At 33.2% G+C, this 23,709-nt stretch overlaps 1 protein-coding gene and 1 long non-coding RNA gene across 5 annotated transcripts in view; one reads left to right on the forward strand and one right to left on the reverse strand.

The window, feature by feature from the left end:
* Nucleotides 1–23,709, reverse strand: part of LOC128675388 (uncharacterized) — a 63,501-nt gene that overhangs the window by 14,144 nt on the left and 25,648 nt on the right. Inside the window, exons 1-3 of one of the 3 annotated variants that reach the window (XR_008405274.2) lie at nt 20,955–21,070; nt 13,654–13,830; nt 13,429–13,538 (exon numbers count right to left, since the gene is read on the reverse strand). This is a non-coding gene — a long non-coding RNA (uncharacterized LOC128675388). Of the gene's footprint in view, nt 1–13,428; nt 13,539–13,653; nt 13,831–20,954; nt 21,071–23,709 lie in introns of those variants that run through there. The other 2 variants (XR_008405272.2, XR_008405273.2) reach the window with 2 other exon arrangements.
* LOC128675386 (synaptotagmin-15-like) overlaps nt 1–23,709 on the forward strand; it is a 33,915-nt gene that overhangs the window by 2,339 nt on the left and 7,867 nt on the right. For both annotated transcript variants that reach the window (XM_053754772.2, XM_053754773.1), the window contains exons 2-7: nt 3,950–4,135; nt 5,115–5,324; nt 7,721–7,883; nt 13,426–13,565; nt 20,996–21,084; nt 22,781–22,905. In XM_053754772.2, coding sequence (XP_053610747.1) covers nt 3,970–4,135; nt 5,115–5,324; nt 7,721–7,883; nt 13,426–13,565; nt 20,996–21,084; nt 22,781–22,905 — 893 coding nt within the window. In that variant the 5' untranslated portion in view covers nt 3,950–3,969. The remainder of the gene's footprint in view (nt 1–3,949; nt 4,136–5,114; nt 5,325–7,720; nt 7,884–13,425; nt 13,566–20,995; nt 21,085–22,780; nt 22,906–23,709) is intronic.

Here is a 23,709-nt window from a genome sequence, read left to right on the forward strand (position 1 = left end):
ACGTAGGTCATATGGCGTCCACAGTGCTTCGCCAACCCCGTCTGGGCAACAATACTATTCTCAAGAAGGTCTGACACCAGGCGGGCAGCCAGTTGTAAAATCATAGCCGATTCTCTTAGGCTTCGGAGAGAATTCATATGCTCAAAATACTATAGTTTGTTGGTAGTAAATCGCAATTGAACAACGAAATATAAATATATTTTGAGTAGTATTTGTGATAAAACTCTTATCATACTACTTAATGGCGAAATGGGTGCATCACGGGTGCATGTTTATCTAAAAGAGCAAGAGTCGATGCTTACCGTATCATATTTATTATAAAATAAACACAAATATTGTTATAAAAAATATTTTATTATTCTTCTGACAGAAATTCTTGGGTTAGGTCAGTCAGTAACCTCAGTAACAATATACCTACCTATAGATATAACTTCATAGTGATCGTAAATTGGTATAAAATGTCAAAGGATTAATCAAAACACTTTCACAAAGACCTCTTGAGGGCCTTTTTGGTAAAACTGTTATTGCCTATCAACTAACAAAGCTATTTTTATCCTTTCTTCATTTTTCAGCCTTGCTCAACTAAATGTATAGGAATATACATATTTCTAGACTGAAGGAGGCCTACACGTATGTGTATGTGCCTAAATGTATTCATATACATTTAGGCACATATGAATGTTCATACATTCATATTTTCACCATACGTTCTATATACGTTCCCCAAATTTCCCTATTTTGGGTAAATAAACATCTTACTGTTAGCTTGTCTTCTTCTTTTATAGTCATGTCATCTTTTAATCGCAATTGTGATTTTCCTACCGTACGTTTTCTGCACATATTTCTGCACTTCAACAGTGTTTTTATTCCTTATTATTTGCTAGGCTCGTATGATTTTTACGGGATATAAGATGGGAGAAATTAATCTGAGGCATTAATTCTAGAGCGGAAACCACTAGCTACAAATATGATTAGATATAATTTAATTTTTCACATACCCTTTATTATTATTTTTTTTCTATTTAATCTATAATTTTTTGAACATTGACGGAGTTTAATTTATTTCGTAAATTGTCTTTTTTACATTACAAAATACAATCTCGCAAAATAAATTTGATTTATTTTTACCGGTGAGGCCATTACGTAAACACGGGGTGTAAAAGCAATATCAATATTGTCCCTCACAGCGTGCAATATACGTGTCGATTACTGCGATAAATAGGTTATGTTTATATCCATACTTATTAATATTATAAATGTGAAAGTGTGTTTATTTGTCCGTCTTTCACAGAGCAATGGATTGAGGTTATTTTTGGTGTGGAGATAGTGGGAAAGCTGGAGAGTATCATAGGCTACTTTTTGTCACGGGTGAAGCAGTGGGCAACAGCTAGTAAATTCATAATTTACATGCGAAACAGGTTTGTTGGCACGATATGTACGAGTACGAATTTAAACTCGAATTAAGTACCTATTTTTGTAATAAGAAAATACATTTTGTGTATTATTTATTTTATTTCTAAAGGGTTATGTTATGTATTTAAGGCTCACTTGCACCAGTCAACATTGACGTTACCTTTAACCTGCGCGCCGCCGCCGTCACGTCGTTTAGATAAAATGGCGTGCGTTGCGCTTTCACGTGCAGGTCAAAGTTGAAGTCGACTGATGCATCTTACCCTAAGCTGTGACATAGACACAGATAAATAAGAGGAAGGAAATAGAAATACAGATATTGTGATTTGCTTACTTACAGTAAAATTACAGACAATATTATGTATATATAATATTTGCACATACATATGTTACTCTGTTAACAGTTCAATTTTTACATAATTCACTTGAAGTTTCAAATACTCTCAGTATTCAATCAGCACAGTTCAGTACTCAATCAAACATTTAGTTTTGAGTACAATTCAATTTGAAAAAAAGGAAAACAACTGCGAATTTCTAGATTAACTTGTTGTTAAAAACTAATTAACTTGTTGTTTAACTTGGATTGTTAAAAAATATATACAAAAAATAGCCTTTTCTGTCAGACAGTTAGACATAACTTCAATATATGTTTTTATAAGCTTTTACTTAGTTGCACCTGTTCCTATGTCTGTTTGTCTGTAATGATCTGTGGGTACCAAAAGGATTCGAATCTGGGACCATTCAATCAATTTCAATCACGTCTTAACCACTGGAACACCACCGCTCTAACTTGACATTTCTTTCATTCCTAAATATATACTTATATATTGTAATTCTATACTATTACTTATAGATATATAATTAATGAAGGTTTGTCCACTACCTTCATCTATGTTGCTTCATATTTAAATCGCAGCATGCTACATAAAATTGACCCCGATTAGCGATAATAATGGCTAGCAAATTTTATTTGGAGAGATTCTATTGAAACACAATACCACTATTTGGAGCATCCTATAAAGATAAATCGGAATCATATTGTCAGCCTCAACTACAATAGAATGTTTACTGGAGGCTAAGGAGATAACTCAATCAAAGTTCTTTCTCAGTTGAAGTCCCTTTGAAGACTGTTGCAGCGTAATGGACGATAAACCTTTTATACGAGGTTTTATTTAACGTGCTATGTTGGTAACTATGTCCTATATCTACTCGGGTGGAATCTTGCAACTCAATTGTAAAGCAGGTATCTTTTTAGTTTGGATGACAATACAATATACTTATCAGAATAATGTGATAAGTATGACTGCATGGTGCACCCAGGAACGGCTCCAGACGTAATTTTTTTGACACACATTGAATTCTTGTGTCAAAACTTGTCAAAGCTATAAAATTTGAAATAGTATAAATTAAAAGAATTATTATAATTTATCAAATCAATAGGTCAAGAGCACTGTCCAGGATTGACAGGGGCGCGGGTTCAATTCCCGCTCGATTCCAGAATTTTTTCATCTCATTATTATTTTCAAAAATAAGTTAAAAAGCAATTGTGACATGTATAACAAATACATTTAAATTTAAACTATTTCTAAGTTTCTAGTTCATCGTCCTGGTGCCCAGCCTTAACCTAAATATTTCATGAAAATAGAATTTCCTTTGGTTATCGCCAACGAAATGAGATTGAAGTCAATTAGATTTTATCCAAACTTCAGTTTAAACCTACTATGGGTTCAAGCGGTCTAATGGCATCATCTCATGTCCCATGCGACCATTGTAATGTCCGGAACGGCAACTGAATTACAATGAAGCTGAGAAAGAGCCTTGATTGCCTATACATGCGCAAAAAGCACTAATACGCTAACAAAGGTGAAGATTCAGTGGAGGCATGCATATATATGAAAATAAAAAGTCCTGGTCATATTGTAACAAATTACTACATATGATCTTTCAGAATCTAAGATCAGATTCGATCGATAAAGTTCCCAGAAACGGTTTGATTCAAGAGCTGCTCATAACTTTGACCTCGCGACAGATCCTACATACCTTTTAAATTTAATCAAAAGAAATCAGACCAACAGTTCGAAAGTTATCGCTTTACAGACATATATACATACAAAAAATATATTTTTGCCCCAAGACAATTATGTTCCAAGACACTGTCAGCAGCCCGAACTTGACGGTGTGTTTTTCTACAGCTCCTATAATATAACAATTTATAAAAGAGACAAACCACCCCAATCACCCTAATAACCCCTTTAGATGTATCGCAATAAAACCTCGTCGTTCCATTACTTTTATTGCCGATTCGATATACCGAAAATTATTATTAAAACTGAATCGGAAAGCACGTTGCCGTTGTCAAAACGATATGGTGATGAAATGAAACTTGTAATTGAAACGATAGAAAAATGCCGGAATGATCCGATTCCGATCCAGCTGAAGTTATTAGCCCTCCGGACGAACGGTCATTAGCGCGATCTTATCTATTCTATCATCCTTTCTTGTTTTTCCTATCATACAAATATTTACGTATTGTTGTCAGGTATCATCCAATGTTTAGAGATGTTAAAGCTGCCACCGTCATTGTACCGGGACGTGGACGTTAACGTTGACGAGAGCGACGACAGCGAGCGGCCGGTGAACATAAAGAAGATATACTCGCGCCGGCCGTGGTATGCGCCGGCGATTGACCCGGCTGAGGTATTGACAAGCCGGCACTCAGTACCAGGTATCTTTCATGACAGCAACATTAGAGATGATATGCCTATTATATCATATCTATCTGGGTTGTTGTACATGCCACAAAGTAAATTCGTCACAAAAAAATGTGTAAATTTGCCACACCTTAATTTTTTAAAGTTAATTCTATCATATCATACTCGCGCCGGCCGTGGTATGCATCGGCGATTGAGCCGGCTGAGAAGCCGGCACTCGGTGCCAGGTAGTCTTTGATGACATAACACACATGTACATACATATACACCCCTAAAATCACAACAACGTTTGATCTTTAATGAAATATGTAAATAGTTTACTTCATATAGGTTTTGAAAGTATAATGTGTAACATTGTTGTAACATTCATGATAGCAAATTTCACTTCAGGTACAGCACATGACCGGAACTTTGCGTTTAGCGTGGAAAATTAACATAACAAAACAGTGAAAATGGGTTGTATTTTTATCATTAATAAAATTAATTATGTACGCGTATGTTTTTGGTAACTAAAATATTAAAAGTTGCAGACTAAAAGGTTAAAATACACATAAATCGCCGTACCTATTTTCAAAGTTCCATCGTACCAGGGTATCGCCTTGTGGTACAAAGCAACTTTTGAAGTTAAGCAATGTCAATGTCACAGGCACCTATATATAGTTACTTGCATTATTATTTATTATCATGCAACGAAGTTCGTTGTGGTCGTATACTGAACCTATTATTATTATTCTTACTTAATCGCAGCAGAATAGAAAATAAGCTACTTGCATATAGTTTAATATTTATTTAAAGTTAATTTCACTCATAACTTTGATGATTAAATGGGTATAATATAACACTAAGCATTTGTCCTCCAGTTTACCTTTGGGATAGACGGGTGCAAGATAGATAAATAATAGATACGATAAAAGATAATCTGAACAAATAGACCTTTATTACTTAAAGTTTATATATACACATTTACAATGTATCGAACCTCTTTTCTAACAGATTACAATCCGGACTACGACCAACAGGATGAGTTACAGTACTACGGTTCGAAACAGGATTACCCAGAGGTAGACCTGGTGGTACCGCAGCAGGTTGAGGCTGTCGACAGGATCGCAGTGGAAGCGTCACCTCCCAACGCGAGATTCGAACAGGGCCCCACTGCCGACACAGTGTCTGAACTGTCTCTTGGCAATGGTATCAATTTAAGAGGTACGTAGATTTTATAAGCTTTTATTTAACTTGCATTGTATGTATGTGAGTATGTTGGGGATCTATGATGAGCATGACCGAATGGTGCACCAGGAACAGCTCCCGGGGAGGGAACTCCTCAACGGACATGACGGACTTTTTATAAAATATATTTGTTAGAGGAGTAAACGAGTTGGTTTTAGTTATCGATTGAATGGTTCGCCGCATTTGTTATTTGGGTCCGTGGTTTTGTTGTAAGTTTGTTTCGGGTTCGCTTGGTATAAATATACATTGTAACAAAACATCAAAGCTTTTATATAAAACAAGTTATATATTAGTGAACGTAAATTAGGTGGTTAGTGAGCTAAATAATCCTATTTGACTCCGAGAGCATGACTTAATAAATTTATGGTTGTATGTTCATATTATTACACCTTATAAGTAACCTGAATTATATTTATTTTGAAAATGGAAATATTGTTATTATTGGTTATTGGTTTTCATTAGACTGTGGACGATGTAATAAATAACACAGATCAGAATTACATTGCAAAAAATAAAAACGAAAAATTATTGAATCTTATTAGTAAAAAAATAACTTGAATTTATGTGTACAATTAACACTTTAAGTGTGGAAGTTACAAAACTGTGGAAAATAAAGATTATATAACTTAGTATTGTTCTTTAATTTTATACTTCCAGCTACTTTCTCTATATCACTTTATCGGTGAATTGCTGGAACCACCTTAGGTTTTAAGTCTGTCGTAATCAAGTAAATAAAAAAATAAATTATTATGGAATGAACTTCACAATATTCGGCAAAGCTAGTCAATATTAACATATTAGAAACATGACGGCATTTCCCCAGGAAATAATTACGATGCTTTTGACGAGGACTCGTTTATTTAATGACGTCATAAAAAATTTCATGGCCTCGTCTCGTATTTTCAGCCCTTAACGGCCTAATGTAATGGTTGATCTACAATATCATAGATTATTAGGGTCTGGATTCCTTGCAATGTCTGTGGGATTCAATTATTAATAATTGCTGTTAGTACTTTATTTATAAGTATAAGTAAGTAGAAATTATTGTATTGTATTGAAAATCTAATTATAAAGGGTTCGAGCGGCTTATCATTAAAAGAGTTTTGGAGACAATAAGCAATTGATGAAGCCGTAAAGTTTAATTTATACTAAACTAATGGAGTTGTATGTGTGGACATAGCCTTATTTACTTATTATATATAAACAAAAATTAATAACGAAATATATCAGAAAATAACATTTTGACGTGTTTATGAAACCTCAACCCCCTACAACTCATTATGTAAGTTTGTAAAATGTTATCGTCAAACTTTTACAACTGGAAGAATATATCGCATAATATGATTTCAGTTTTCCAAATCTACGCTTGTTTTGTTTCAATATGTACCATTAGCGATGAACCTTTACCGAGTAAATGTTAGAGGAAAGTTTTAAAAGTGTACTCTACCCCGATAATCGGAGTTGAATCAGGTGCGTGTCACAAGTGTGAAACTATCTTTATAACTTAATTAGTTTCGCTCCCGTCCTGACTGATTGAGTCAACCCCAAAGTAACTTCGAAACTTGTATTATGACGTACCTATGAGACATGTAGTCTGAATTTTAAAAAAATAAACATAATATTTTTTATTATGGATAATCGTTCTAAAATCAAGATCGTCATTTTCCGTCTTGACTTGACCGGGAATCAAACGCAGGTATTGGATGGGGGCATAACATAACCTTTACTTTTCCTGGTGAACATAACAAACTATTTTTTATTTATTCAACAGATTCTCAAATCTTCTAAACTGCATCATACACTGTTATAACATTTTTGTGTCTCGTTCACTGTAGTGAATAATACTCTACTGAATATATCAAACGGACTGTTAAATAAATTGTTCCTTGTGACAGAAATAGAAACGACTTAAATTTATATTTTGCATAGATAAAAAGTAATTGTATATGTACAAATATAATGAGGATTGATTTATAGGTATTAATCAGTATTTAGTTTCTCCTTATCCATTCAAAAAGAAGGATAGAACCAGCATCAGAGTCATTAAACCTCTATATTAGGAAAATACTACTTTAGCATATGCCTAGAGTCATATGCAAATTTTAGTGCTATGTGAATGTTCTTCTTGAAGTACATTTCTATTACTGAAGATTGGTCGTCAGCTTCCCAAACTCTTCTTTGTCCATTGCCAGAGCAATAGCTTTTCATCTTTTAAGAATACTGTCCACTCTCTCATGATTCTCCATTTGCTTTCTATTTTACTCAACATAATTAGTTGAAGCAGCTGATGTTAGTCGTGACGTAAAACGTAACCATTTCTTGACATACGTTATTCTATAAACACGTTTTGAAACATGTATTTATTTAAACAGAAGTGGCGCTAGTGGCATTAGGCGGCGCGAGCGCAGCTATAGTGTTGCTGATTATAATGGCGGGAGTGTTTATCGCCCGGAGACGCAAGAACAGCCCGTCTCCCGCCCCCTCGCCGCCTATCCTCGTCTATCCTCCACATGACATGTCGGCGCCGAGTTACATGTAAGTACTCGCTAGTATTCCCAAGGAGCTGACGTCAGGCCGGTTGTGAAATCACCACCGAATGTCTATTTTTTACCCCTAACTTCGCGAATTTAATGAATGAAGTTGAAAGACAGAAAGAGATAATCACTCACTTGTCAATTCTTAGTTCGAGGTACTTGAGGTATACCTGAAAAATGTTGACAGGTGCTCCTGACAAAATTAGGAAAACTCGAATAAAAACCTGTGCACAGAACGGATATACATATCTTACGATTGTCCTCAGTTGAATTGATTTTGATGATAAATTTTGACGGAATACGTAGGTACATCTTTTTCCCAAAATTTCCGCTAAAGTAAAGCCCTGGGGTGGAGTTACTATATTTATAATAGACACCATAAATATTTATACCCAAACAGTAATGCAATAATCTGAAAATATTGATTTTTAAACCTGAAACTGGCAGACAATGCACTTGAGGTACTCGATAGGCCATTGTATGTTAGCAGCGCAAACATGCTATATTAATTAAGGGCGTGACTTGAACCGGTAGCTACCATAACGGCATTTTATCACGCGCTCTCAGGTGCTCGAGAGGGAAATTCAGCAATATGATACAAAATTATAATTAATAAAAAGTATTTAAAGTTTATTTTTTAAAATATTTTTAATGCAGTGGTGGTGTAATGGTTAAGACGCCTGTGGATCGAAAGGTCTCAGGCTTGACAGCTGGTTACGTTACTTATCGTTCAAGGCTATGGTAATTATAGTAGTAGTAGTGAGTAGGAACTTATGCCACATAAGTTTGTATAGCATTCTGACTCTTATATAGTAGTTTACATCGACCACCAATTGCCTCCGGTGAAGGAAAACATCGTGAGAAAACCTCACATCAGAGCCAAGGAAGTTGTTGTCTGTGTTTCATTCCACGTCAAGACCCACAGCTATGAGGAATATGACTATGAAGAAAGAGAGAAAGCTTTTTTTTGTAATAGGTATACAAATTGTGTTTCTTTATAAACGGAAGTCTTATGATTATTACATAAGGTAGGTAATTAGTTTTTCGACCATTGACATGTAATTACCTCAGCCTTGAACGATAAGTAACGTAACCAGCTGTCCTTGTACCCTAAATAAACCTATATCTTGGGCAATTTTCCAATCTCATAAAAACATCCGAAGTATTTTGGTGTGGATTCTATGAACTATTAGTTTTTGCCTTATGTGACATTAGTTGTCTACAGAACAGTCACTTTGCCATTATTCGTAATTATTTTATTTTAAAAGACTTACCTATTATAAACCTAAAGTTTAATTTTGTTGAAGCACCAATTTGTGAAACCACCAACAGTCCATAAAGAAGTACTTTTACTGTTGAATTTGAGAAATATAAATTAACTACTTTACCCAAAAATAGGGTGTGTAATGAATTGTGTAGACAAATTTAATTAATTTATAAATTAATAATTTAGAATTTGAAAATTTCTACGGGAAAGGAGCCCCGAGGTGCACGTTTATTAGCTAAGGTATAACGACTAAGATGCCTCTAGCTACATGCAGATGCATTTGCATATTAAATTTACTCCACACGTAACAGCGTAGACGAAGCAATGTTCGTATTTGAAATTCATTGCAAAGTTGTATGTAATAAGTGACTTGTAACAATGTAACAAGCCACTTACTAATGAGTGAGTATGGATATTTGATTTACATTTTAATTTAGTAGGGCAATAAATAGATTTTATATTATTTAGAATAGACGTACCCCGTGGCTTCGATCTTATGTGTATTACTGAATAAAAATATTGTGTGTATTAGTCTAGATTAAATTATACCCTTTATATAGAAATAGGATGTCCAATCATATACATTCCAACTTTCGCATTTATAATACTTACTAGTAGGAATGCAATATAGGCCTTTTTTTTCGTGAAAAATTTAAATGAACTTATTTAAATTAAGTCCAAACACATTTCAAAGGCCTTCAATTATTATTCATTAATATTAATTAAATGCAAAGTCGAGTCGTTTGTAGATCTCTAATGGACAGATTTTGCATGGGAAAAAGAATTAATTATTACGCATAGATTTTGTATAAGTATTTCAAAATTTGTTTAAACTTGTTAGAAAAGCTTTTATTATTTTCGTCTCTAGTGAAACGATAAAGCTTAATAGTATTTATAGTTTAAATACGATAATATAAAAATAATCGACACAAAACTTTAAAATCTGATATTGTAGATAAAATTCAACCTTAATCCTATGCATTATATTGAGTATCTCGTCAGATTGGTAAATAAAGCAGGTAAATATGTCATGCTACGTGCTTCATTGGGGTCCAATATAGAGGAATACGTGACTTGCAAGTAATCCAGTGGGGTGATGATACCGGAACCTATATCTTGCTGGAAAAATAATGGCCCGAGTTACACCGAATACTTAGGAAGTCATAATAAAGTACCATAAAACAGAACGACCAAAAGTTTGGTATTAGATAATCCTATCCGAGTGAAATGCTTTTGTACAATATTTCGGTGTGCTAAAATTTGGAAAGCAGAAGAAACCCTAGAAATAGATTGGTAAGCTCTTCTGGCCTGTTAGGGACCAATACTGTATGAGTTTCTTTCGGCATTTCTTCTCAGCTACCTATTGTCGTTCCGAAAAGCCAGTTGTGTTTCATGTTTTGAGAGATATACAGGGTTACTGGTATAAAACCAAATAACTTCTACAAAAATACGGGACATTAAAACAAGCAAATTTTTTTTTATTATAAAAAGAAAATTCAACCTAATTTGCGATTCTTAACTCTATGTAATAGCCAAGTAACACGTGACAGTACAGTAGCGTTATGTGGCGGAATCGAACGTTTTATAGAAACGACATCAAAACTAAAAAAAATATTTTTTTTGTATTTATCACGTTTAGACAAAAGTAGTAGTAGAACAAAAGATTTTAGTCTACATGTATGGAAGGTTATGCATTAGTAACCAATAACCCTGTATATGTACCTATTATTATGATAGTAAAAATTTGACGTCATAAAGCGTCTGTGAAGACCTAATTTCAGACTTTAGAGGACTCTGGGCTCCACCGCAAAAACAAGAATGCGCTTAGATAGTGGTAAAACGAAAACACGTACAGACGTCATTGTTGTTAGCGACTATGTAAACTAAATAAAATATACAGGCGCTCAGTTGGAAGAATTGTCTATTTTGGAATCTGTGTCAGCGCTGGCTAGACAAGTGGCTTTTCTAGTGCCATATGACGATAGGTAACGACCTATATAGCTACCTATATAGATTTTAGCTATATACCTACTTCGGTTAGGTATATACCTATTTTTCGAGAGAAATATGTTGAAAATTAATACCATTCTTAACCAACGAACCACACAACAATTTACCGTCAGCCATTCTCTTTAATTTTTGTACTTTTGTGTTTTGTAAAGTTTAATAAAGTTATTACAACAGGGTTTGAATTCATTTAAACCACATTGTGAATAACAAAAGCGAAATCTATCGACAACAAAATGTAACAAAATAAATTCGTTGACGAGACACAAATATTATTTTTACGAATTGTACCGGCAGCACCCGTGTCTCGTTATAGCTGACTGGCGTTCAAAAGAATTAAATATTCGCCAACAAATTGAATGCTTCTGAAATGGACCCCTTTCAAATTCGACTTCTATTTTCGTCTATCAAAAGATCAGAAGACCCTGAGAACGCACATTTACAAAATGCAAATGAATCCATACTAATATTATAAATGCGATAGTATGTCTGTCTGCTCTCTGTCTATTCCGTTTTCACTGCTGAATCGCTGTACCTATTTTAATGAGATATGGCATACATGTAGTTAAAGTTCCCCTTTTCAAACATAGGCTATAATGTGGGGTGAACATTTGTATGAAATTCTATTCTGTTCCGCGTTCACAGGGAAATTCGAACGGGCGAAGCCACGGTCAAAAGCTAATAGTATATACTTGCGTATTTACAAGAATTATGTAATCTTACTATCTCAAAGATTATGTAACTCCTGATCTACCGGGTATCCAAAATTAACGCAATAAATGTAATGTAACAATTATGATCCCAAACAAAACCATTTCATCGCGTGTTTGCTAATTTAGTAATGAAAACTTTCCATGTTATTAAGTTTATTTTTACACTAACTGCACCCCGTTGTGTTACCCGCGTAATTATTTAAAAAAATACTCGCACGTTTTCATGCACAGTAGTACCATCTACATTATAATGCGCAAATTGACTATCAAATTTTTTTACCAAATCTTACAGATCACGTAGAACTTTCGAGGTAAATAGGATCCTATGTGGAAGAATTCAAGGTTCACTACCAAATTTCTACTTTAATATATTAGTTAATATTTTATACTGGCCATCATTTTTATTTTTAGAGTACATTTTTAATGACATTACCAACAGGTTAATTATTACCAGAATGTTGGTGGCAATCAAGAAGAAAATGACGAGAACAGAGCCAAGGGCGTAGCTCGAATGACTGGGTGGAGCGGGCCAGTAAAGTTTACGCTATGATTTACCTGGAGCCCAACGGACATTAATTCACAGAAATTTTCACTGGAATCGTGAACTTTTCCCAAATTTGCTTAGGAAATTAAGTGGCTCTTTTTGCAGAGTTGGTGTCGTTGTTTAATTTTTAATCATCTTATTACAGATTTTTGTTTCTTTCGTATGTTATTTGAAAAAGGCTATGCAAAAAATGTTGATGATTTCAGATTTCATATTTTTTTAAATTACTAATTCTACAGTTTTTTTCTATTGTATAGCTATGTATATATATATATATACTAATTTTACAACTCATAAGTAAGTAGTATATTAAACGAAACTATACAATTTCTAAAAATGTTCTACATTTTTAACATAGTAACTATACAGTATAAGATATATTAGTTAGTAGTAGTTAGTAATTCATATTAAATAAAAAATACTACCTCGTACCAAATCCGGCAAAATTACCTATCACACTAGCTCCTTTCCCTCTCCAGCCTAACCTAACTTTGCTATTCTCTGGCCTAACCTAACCTAACTTTTCAGTCAGACCTAAGTACAGCCGTACTCAGTAGATTATACCTAGGTGTATCGTGCTTATTTTCCGACTAGGCCGAGGTCCAGCCGGCTAAGATTAATTGTGGCCAAACTTCGGAGTTTTGCCCTTACAAATAATGTATGAATAATAGCGCAAAATAAAACTAATTTTGATATTTTCATTGAAATAAGAACTCCGATAATTTAACTAAACTTTAGCACTTTATCATAAAAAGTTGACAGTCTAACAATTTCAATTTAAACAATTTGCACCACAATAACAAACTTTTATGCAACGATGTTACTGTAAATTCAAAGAACAAAGAAAGTTGCGGCAGTCTTTATAAAGAACAATTTTAACTCAGTTTGCAAGTAGATTGTTAAACTTTATGGCTTAGTACTTACTACGGCTGACAAAGAACATTACTTTTATCGTTGAAATAATATTTTCAACGCTTCTTTCTAAACGTTTAATAGGTTTGCCTGTTCACAGGACAAAGGAGGTAAATTTCTCACTGCCAGCCCTGCGGTCGTCGTCTCTGGGCGAGCTCCGTGATGTGGTCAGCGTGAGCAGCCTCGGCAGCGACATCCTATGTCCTCCTGTACCTACGCAGTTGAGGTCGAATTCTTTTAGTAAGTAACTATTCTTCTTTTGAGGTTAGAAGGATAGTCCACGTCAAATTGATCCCATGAGTCCCATTAAAATACTTATAGTGGTTACCTGGTCCCACACTGCTAGGTACGTTCAGCAATCGATCGACGATCGTGGGACGAATGTGGATGCGGCAACATAGTGGGCGCTGAGTGGGCTGAAGTGAACCATACCACAAGTGAATTGTTGCTTCACCACGAACTCACGGGATCAGTTAAAAGCAGGCTTCCTTCTACCTTACTCCACCTGTGGAGGATACACAATACAAGACATAATATTGATTCTAAAATGAAACGTTTACAAAGTATTTTATCAACTACCTTTACCTTTGAAGCGGTGGTAGTGTTAAGGTTAAGACACCTCGCCTGTGGATCGAAAGGTCTCAGGTTCGTATCTTACTCGTGCCATGTGAGTTTGTATATCAATCTAACTCATATATATATAGTAGTTTTCATATACCACCACTTGCTTTCGGTGAAGGAAAACATCATGAGGAAACCTGCACACTGGTTGACATTTTAGTTCCCTAGTGTGTATGCGACTACCTGCCACTAGATGGCGTTAAGTAGTCGTACAATTCATGTCAGATGCCTTTAGGGGACTTGAATGAAATCTGACACAAGTGCTAACACTTGTTCACTTGTTAGCAATAACAATAACACACTCGATCTGATGATGACATTCACCAACTGATTTAAAAACTTTCAAACTTTAATTACTTATAAAACGTTAAATATATAATAATATTTACATATATATGTAAATTCCATAGTTGCTAAAAGCTTTCAAATATACTTTGATATCATTTTTGCTTGTTGTATAATGTTAACTCGTAACATGTAAAATTTTCGTCGAGCTGACCCAAAGATACATGTCAACACGCTATTTAGTAATACCGTTGGTATTTTCCCATATCTCTGAAGGCAAATCCTGGAAAGGTCCAGGCTTAATTAAGTAATCGTTTATCCCGACAAGATCATCTATCAACAGCTAAATTAATTTACTGGAAACATAAAAATCGAAAAACCCTTTTTATCTTGACCCAATAGTATTAGTACCTAATCATTTTCTCTCTCGCACCCTTCTAACCCACACATGTTTTTAAAAAAGAACTCGACTGACCCACTTCTTTATTCTATTTAATAATAACAATCTTCTCAAGATTCACCATTATCAAAATCCTTACATATTATAAAACAAAGTCTTCTGCCGCGTCTGTCTGTTCACGATAAACTAAAAAACTACTGCACGGATTTTCATACGGTCACCAATAGATAGTGTGGTTCCTAAGGAAGGTTTAAGTGTATATTTAACCAGACGAAGACGTGACGGGCTACTAGTTTGTAAATAAAATTCAATTATGGCCTATTTTGTCGCCGTTATCACTCGTAAACGCAGTGTCATATTACGTCGTCGCGTCGTGCAGACGCTCATTTAAAATGTCGGGTTAGTGTAATATCATTTAACAAAGTCTAAACACATTACGCCAGCTACACAATGTCGCCGTACTCAAGCACATGACGATGCGAATACGTGAGTTGTGAGTAGTTAGTATGAGTGCTTTAATTTACCGCAAAGAAAAACCAGCAATGTATACCAAATCCGTCAAATTTTGGCAAACTGTTCGACGACAGCGTGGAGCGGGATTAGGCGGACTTCAAACTTCAAATATGCACACATAATCAAACGAATTCCACACACTCCGAGCCGCAAATTGTGTAACGAGACCAAATATTTGCTGACTGCTTCCGAACGCCAAATAGAGTATTGACGGAGAAATTCATTAAACTTCGCAAATGCTACACCATTTAATAACGTGATCTGTGTAGACATTCCCTAACTTTATCACGACAAAGTTCGTAAATAGAAACTGTTAACAAATAAATGAAGTTATACATGGATTCAAAATTAAGTATGGCTTTTTGGAGCGACCGCAGTACAGTGTTACACGATGTTACTTTTATTTTTCTTTTCGAAAATTGACGTCTTTAAAGGTTGGGTGAAGTTTCTTCTTCACCTGCGCTTTGGAAATCGTTAAGTCATTTTTGAAAAAAATAATGAGATGAAAAAATTCTGGAATCGACTGGGAATTAAGTAATTTTTTGTCTTCAATAAGTTATGTTTATCAATCTAAGTTGGTTATTGAAAAAGACTTTGAAAATTCATTAAAAGTGTTTTAATTCGATTTTTTCGAATTCAAATCCGATAAATATCGAATTAGTTGGAAATTCAACATGTTAAGAACAACCTAATGTTGTTTCTAAATAATGTGACAGAAATTGTTTATGACGATAAATAAGTTATTATTGCTATAAAATATATCATCGAAGATTGCAATAGAATATATCAATCATCAATTTTTTTTATAACATTCATGAAACCTTGTTATTCATTCAAAAGGTATTTTACAATAAAAGTCTACTTCGTAATTAAGTAAATATTGTTGTATAAACCTGGGATAAATAAAAAAAAGCGAATTAATATTGAGCTGTAATCTTGCGCCGCACTAAACTGAATTATAGAAACATAATTTCCATATTTAGAGAGCTCGGGCCTAAATTAATTAGATTTCGGACCCATACCTTTTAAATAGAACGTTTTTAATTAGATCTAAGGCATCGTAAATCTAATTTAAAACGTAAAAAGATAAAACAAAATTATATTTTTTTCTCTGATGTTTCAAATTAATTTCCGTAAATTATTATGCAATTAAATTGAATCATCAAGCTAATTTTAAATTTATACAGTTTTATCAGAGGTGGTCGGTCACCGAAAGAATTTCGAGACAAAGTTTTAAAATATGATATTAAAATCGATTTAGTTATTTTGAATTAAATATTTGTGCAGTACGAAAATTATCTATAGTTGATTTATTTTTATTATTTCAAGTTGGCAGTTATATCATCTACTAAAAATATTGTTATTATAACTAATAGTATTAAAATACAAGAAGTTACAATATAAAGGTACAGACTAATAATGAGTATGAATTAATATCATTAATTCATTCTCATTATTAGTCTGTACATTAATATAATATGAATTAATATAATTTCAAAAACCTTCGTCTTATAAATTCTCAAAAACACTGTAAAATTGGCATCAATCTTTTTTAACGCAATTTAATGGAGACAAATGGATTTTTAACTGCTAGTCTCGTTGTAAACTACAGAATTACTGACTTGTTAGACTCCATTAAAAATATGTAAAAAAATAATGTCACATATACAGTGTAATAGACATGAAATAAAAAATATTATAAATGCAATTTTCAGATTAGATTAAGATTTACGACGACGACCTTTAGTTTCTTCTATTTATAGACAGCTCCGCTCACGCTCCGCTCCGCTCCCTATATATTTGATTTTAGTACATTAACTATTCCTATTCCAAATTTTATCAAAATCGATAAGTGTGAATGCGTGGCAGATTTTTGATATTGATTTTGCTATAACACTACCTATACACAAAGGCTTGTGATATCCATACAGAAAGTTTTATTTATTTACTTTCTCTAACCGATGTTCGTTTTCAAAATGTAAAAAAAACTGAATAGAATAAAGCAAATATCTTTATTCTATTCAAAATTTTTTACATTTAATTTATTCGACAAAATAACACATTTTTAAATTCGGAATCGCTGGCCAGTTCTTTCCACCTTGAAATAGAATTTTGAACAATGCCACAAGAAAATTTTCTCAATACAAAAAACCGAATACAAAATATATTGTGGAAGCAAATGTAAATTGAATGGGAATATTTGCGTTGTGAAATAGCCTTCTCACGTAGGATTCAATATCAATATCGAACCCTGTCATCTAAACCACTCGACCCACGACAAATGGAAAAGTTACATTGGAAAAACCTATCATAATAAACTATTCAATTCGAAAATATACTACAGTAATAATAGCATTGCAAAAAAAAAAATCAAATAGTAGAGCGAACATAAATGTGTGCCAATATTCAAACACACAAAACACTGACAAAGGAAACTTGAATTTTTAATTCAGAAGTAAATCTACACATCCAACTTTATTAATTTTAGCCATAAAAAATAGGTCAAAAATAATTTCGTTTTTTTTTCATTTCCATTCATGGTTCAGTGAAATGATTTCTGGACTACCGTCTTTTATAATTTTGAATGGAATGGAATTTGTTAAAAAAACTAAGGACATAAATGAAAAAAAGTCTATAATTAAATTTATGTAGGTATTCTCTCATTCATAAATTTCGTATACAAATAAGAAAAGACACCACTTTGCTACACACGCTTGCGATGTAAATACATAATCAAAATGTATGAATAATTAAAATGGTTATCACAATCGAAATAAATGGGAAAAGTTCCCGCGTTTTATATTATTTGCCCTTTGAGGATCAGGATTTTGTGGAAAAAGTAATAGCTTTGTGTACTTTTAACTGGAATATTGAATAAATTGCAAATTACCACGGTTTAAGCAATTTTGGAACAAAAACTTTTTGCTTTAGCTAAACAAAGTTTCTGAGTTATGAGCACCGCAGATAATTTCTACCCTATCCCGCTGTGACCCTACAGAAAGTATGATGGAGGATAGTCATATTCTCTATTACAGTTTATGAAACTTTTTATAAGCAAAACATAACAATGCTTTAAGGATTTATAAGATAAAAACCGAAGAAAAACAACCTACCTAGCTCAATATTTACCAGAATTTGAGGAAATACAATTTTGAACATGGGTTTTGAGGTTTAATAGTCTTTTTCAGATGAATATCAATTTATATCAGATTTTTTAAAATTTTGATGAAAAAATAAACATTACATTTTTTCATATTTTTTTCATGTAGGACTAGTAGTGTCATAATTTAAATGATCTGGGTCATAAAATATGGTTTTTATAGATCGATCAATAAATACTAAACAGAGCCACAGGTCAATGGTGTCACTTCGAGGGTGAATCGTGTGACGTAAACATGCCCTGTGGCCTGTTTCAACAAAGAGCGAGTTATAAAACATTGTGCCCTCTCTGTTTACTGACCCTACTCTACTTTCTATAAGTCCATCGGTACCAGTATACAACTTAGTCCATTTTTCTTTTAACTTGTCTGTGATCTTAACTATATGAATCTTTCTCAACGATATTTTTTTCTATGAACTAACTTGTTAATACAGTAAAACATTGAAATAATGTTCCGTAAACTGAATTTACTATATGTCTGCCATAAAATCGTTTAAATAACAAAAATTTCGTAGTAGTTTCCTAGTTATGTTAATTCATCAATTGAATGTTGAATTGAGTTTTGCACTTAACTAAAATCTACAAATGTTAACATGAATATATTTAAGACAAATAGCTTAAAAATACTGTAAGTAGTTGGAGATAAGTATTCGTAAAAGTCATGTGAAATGCCTCGACTTGAATAAAATAGAAGGCGACTTGAATAAAATCTGACACCAGTGTTAGCAATAACACACACGATATGATGATGATAACAGTACTTGGAATAAGCCTAAAATAAATAATGGCAATTAGGAACCTTTAATTAATATTAATAATCTTCAAACAGATCATTGTAATTAAATTTTGTTCAATTATTAAACTAAGTATATTTAAGAAAACGTATTTGTTTAATCTCTTAAATAGAAAAAGTGGCCGATCTACTTTGTCAATGGGCCTAGGAATAGTTGTATGTATTGTTATATCTTGTTTTAGTTAGTGTTCTTCAACTGTTTCAAATTAATAGGCGGAGTCTTGTAATTAGCATAGTTTTTATATATTGAAACATATGTAAGTTTACTCTATATTTCGCTGTAAGAGCCCCGAAAATAAATTAATAAATTTATGTTAGTTGTGATCTATTACCACGAAATTTAAAAATAAATACGTATATGTTTGAAATTTGTTAAAACTAGCACTCACTAACACATAAAAGTATTCGTATAGTAACAACAATTTCTTCGTAGCATCTGCTACGAAGTGGTAGCAGTGCTACGATTGTAACTGCATGCGGTGGTGCTACGATTACGATTGTAGAACGTTAGAAGTACAAAGACGAAGACATGATGGAAATCTATAAACGTAATGTTGCTTTATATACACTAACTATTACCCGCAGCTCCGTCTGCTGTAGTTAATGTTTGATCTTGAGTCATTAACCATATATTATAATTTAAAGATAGATAGCGAAAAATATTCAATCAATCTGAAAATGTTATATCTGTTATGTAAAGTAACTATTTCATGGTAGTAGTCTAGTTAGCATATTATTAATCTTCAAGATATAGATAAAACAAAGCCGCTTCCCGTTGTCCCGCTGTCTTTTCCGAATATGCTTTTTTAAAATGTCTACAACTAAGCATCGAATTTTGGTGCATTTTTTTATAGATAGTAATTTTTGAGGAAGGTTCAAGTGTATAATTTATTATGATTTTACCCGAGCGAAGCCGGGACGGGCCGCTAGTAAACTTTATATATGGGTTGTGGATATGTATTAGTTATGCAAGGTTAATATGCAATTGAACTGAGCGTGGTAGAACAATTGTGAAACATTGATGTACAAATTATTCGGGTGATATTGTGGGTTGTATTGATCTGCATTTCACTAGATACAGACTGAATTATTATATTTTATACTACCTCCCAAAAATTCCATTTCTGTTTACATCCCTTCGAACCATTGAGGTCACAGTTCGATTACTAGGGATATTTGTTTTCGTCAAAAATCAAATATATAGAATTGAATGTCGTCAAATAAACTAATTAAATTGAATAATAGAATGTACGTGTATTTAGTGATTTTATTTTTAAATCAAATGGTATCAACTAGTTAGAAATAAAGTGAACAAAACTATTTTTACGAAGACTAATCTGATAATTTTTACGACATGTTGATGAGATTCATGTGCTCCGATTTTGACACTGAAACTGAACTGAATTTTGAAACTGTTATAAATTTGTACATATATGTAATATTGGTGTATTTTAATATACGTTCCTATATGAATAATTGTATACCAAAATGTACTAATATTAAGCACATCCAGGTTAATTTTATTTATTGCACATTCTATACGTATTCGGTGAGGAATCTTGTGTGCGATGTCTGTCTGTTCTGCTTTCACGGCTAAACCACTGAACCGATTTTATTGAAATTTGGTATGCACGTAGTTAGTCTTCAAATATACGATTTATCAGGCAAATATTTATTAATAAATAAAAGAATAAGTTTGAAATTTAATTCATATTAATCTCTTAGAGAAATCTTAACGCTGTGAAATTTGAGCCGTCCTAGAAATAAATAATCATAATATTCTTGAAAATAAAGTTTAACGTGACGCCTTTTATAGGTAAAATTTATCGATAAACAATGAGTTCCGTTGGACATTACCTCTATGAAGTCTTGAAATAAAAGCTTGCTTTTATTAACAGCGAACACTGCTGACCTGGGAGTGCTGGACCCGTCTCTCTACAAGCCCGACTGTCTTGACGAAGATCTTCTGTGGCCTGAAGGACATGTTGTAAGTATAGTTTTATCGAAATTTTCGACGAAGTAGCCGTTTTCTAGATAAAAGTGTTAATTTCACAGAAAATATATTTAACTCGCATTATCATTTCACACAAATACTCTGCCGCGTTGTTCTGTCACCAGTAATAATACCACGTAAATATAAAACAAAAACAATGTAAATAAAAATAATAGAAATCTGCCATTCACAGAAAGAGAATAGCTTATTTTATGTCCAAAATTGATAGGAGTGAAAACGAAATTATTCGTAGCCTGATGGACCGGCTTTCGACGACCACAAAATACAAATGTTGGGTTAAATTGACACATGGTATTGTTATTACCATTATGTTTTATTTTTATATTTTAATTGTCAGTACTAAAAATAATAATATTTCAAATGAGCCATACTAAAAAAGTTATAAAAATATATATATACCGTTAGACCGTCCAGAGAAGAAAAATAATGGAGTCTCATTACAGCATAAAACGACGTCTCATCATTCTAAATCCGTCAAGCTGCGAGCTAGTAGGGTTGATAGAAATATTTTTATATACTTAGAAAACTTTTAGTTTCATGAAACAGACTCTCTCTCAATGTTGTGTGTTGCCAATTGCATTCGAGGCTATGACGCGACGAAACCGACCGCGTAAGAATACCTTTAAATTTTGAAAATTTGCCTATATTTTAATACCTACCGCCTTCCTGACGTCAACCCTTATTGAAAACCCTATTATTGCCTATAAGCTTTTTATTCCTTAGTCTCTGGCAGTCTGAATTAGTCCGAGTCACCCAACGAACCCTTCAATGAATAGTTTTATTGAAAGTGATTATACAATGTACAGTCACCTTCAATAATATACCAGGCGAACTAAAATGGCAGATATTTGTGGAGAAGCATTGGAAGTCGGAAAATGTCAGAGATCAATTTTCGCGTTGGACGTGGTTCATTAGTAGTTCCGCCTCGATTCGCCACTATATCACTCTGCAATCGGACATTGCTATAGTAGGTCACTTCCACTTTGTTCCACTGATGTTTACGAGTAGCTATATATAACGAGTATATCATCTATTAACTTATATATAAACTATTTTTCATTGAATTGTTTTGATAGGTTATTTAGGGACCTATCTATGTTGTGTATTACTAATAATAATTGTATGTTCTGTGCCATGGCATTTATTTTTTATTGTAAATAAAAAGTTTCGGTTATTGCACCAAAATTAAGAAGTACGTTAAATTTAAGATGAATGAATACTTGAATATGAAAATTATGGTACTTACTGATTATTTCACCCGAATTATCCAACACCTTGAAATAATTGATTGTACTCACTACTAGGTCATAGCTTTCCTTATGAATGGAGTATGATAATTATGGATAAAAATCCTGTAATATATACGTAATTTACCCTCCCGATCAGAAAGTCTAAGTAGCAAAATGTCCAACAAAACGAAACGTGTAATGAGCAATCTACCTAGCAAGCTAATCGCCTATGTAGCAAAACGTCTAACTATTGATATAGAGACCTCTTGATAGACGATTTCCTAAATAGGAAATCGTCAGTTTTTTATTATGCACCTGCACTTATGAACATAATTACTAATAAAAGTCTAATAAAAATAATATTTACATGAGAGATCAGAGTGGAATAAACCACAGCTATGACGTGTTGCCTTAATTGCCCTACCGTTTGATTTCCCTAGGGCCGAGTGTGGTTCACGCTGAAATATGAGTCGGATACTGAACGGCTACAGGTGCACATCATAAAGGCGAAGCACTTACCATCGCGCACGCCCGCGTTGGCCAACGCATGCGATCCGTACATCAAGTGAGTATTCGCCTTAATTGTTATAATTGTGTTAATTGTCTATTCGACAACCTCGGTGGCGCAGTGGTAAGATTCTTGCCACTGAACCGAGAGGTCCCGGGTTCGATCCCCGGTCGGGTCATGATGGAAAATGATCTTTTTCTGATTGGCCCGGGTCTTGGTTGTTTATTTATATATGTATTTATTATAAAATATAGTATCGTTGAGTTAGTATCCCATAACACAAGTCTCGTACTTACTTTGGGACTAGCTCAATCTGTGTGATTTGTCCCAATATATTTATTTATTATTTATTTATTTATTTATTCGACTGGCAAAACATAAAATGTGTGAAGGTATTTAAATATCACCCACGATAATTAAATGTCACTTTAATTGATCAGTTTTATTAATTCTAACTTAACTCATTAAAGTATTAGGAATGCTTTTTGAGTTCAAAATCCATGATGTCACAATACATTACTGTCATACAAAATTTACAATACTCCATATAAAATTTTGTGATTACGTTAGGAAAAGATAAGCGACATTCGAAATTCAAACCAGATTCTAAATGCCAGTTTGAATTTGGAACCTGTTCCTAATTTGACATTGTACTTGTTCCTAATTGGACATAATGTACCGGTTTCTAATTTGAAATACAAATATGTTGTATGAATAGTTGCAAACATTGAAATTACAAATGTATATGTATATCGTATGAAAGTTGAAATAAATAGTTGTAGAGATGATTTTTAAAATATAAAATTAATTCATTCTCAAATTTTTGTTGAAAAATTAACTATGCGTATATACTTACCTGCA

The sequence above is a fragment of the Plodia interpunctella genome, chromosome 14 (assembly GCF_027563975.2).
Source record: "Plodia interpunctella isolate USDA-ARS_2022_Savannah chromosome 14, ilPloInte3.2, whole genome shotgun sequence".
Classification (NCBI taxonomy): Eukaryota; Metazoa; Arthropoda; class Insecta; order Lepidoptera; family Pyralidae; genus Plodia; species Plodia interpunctella.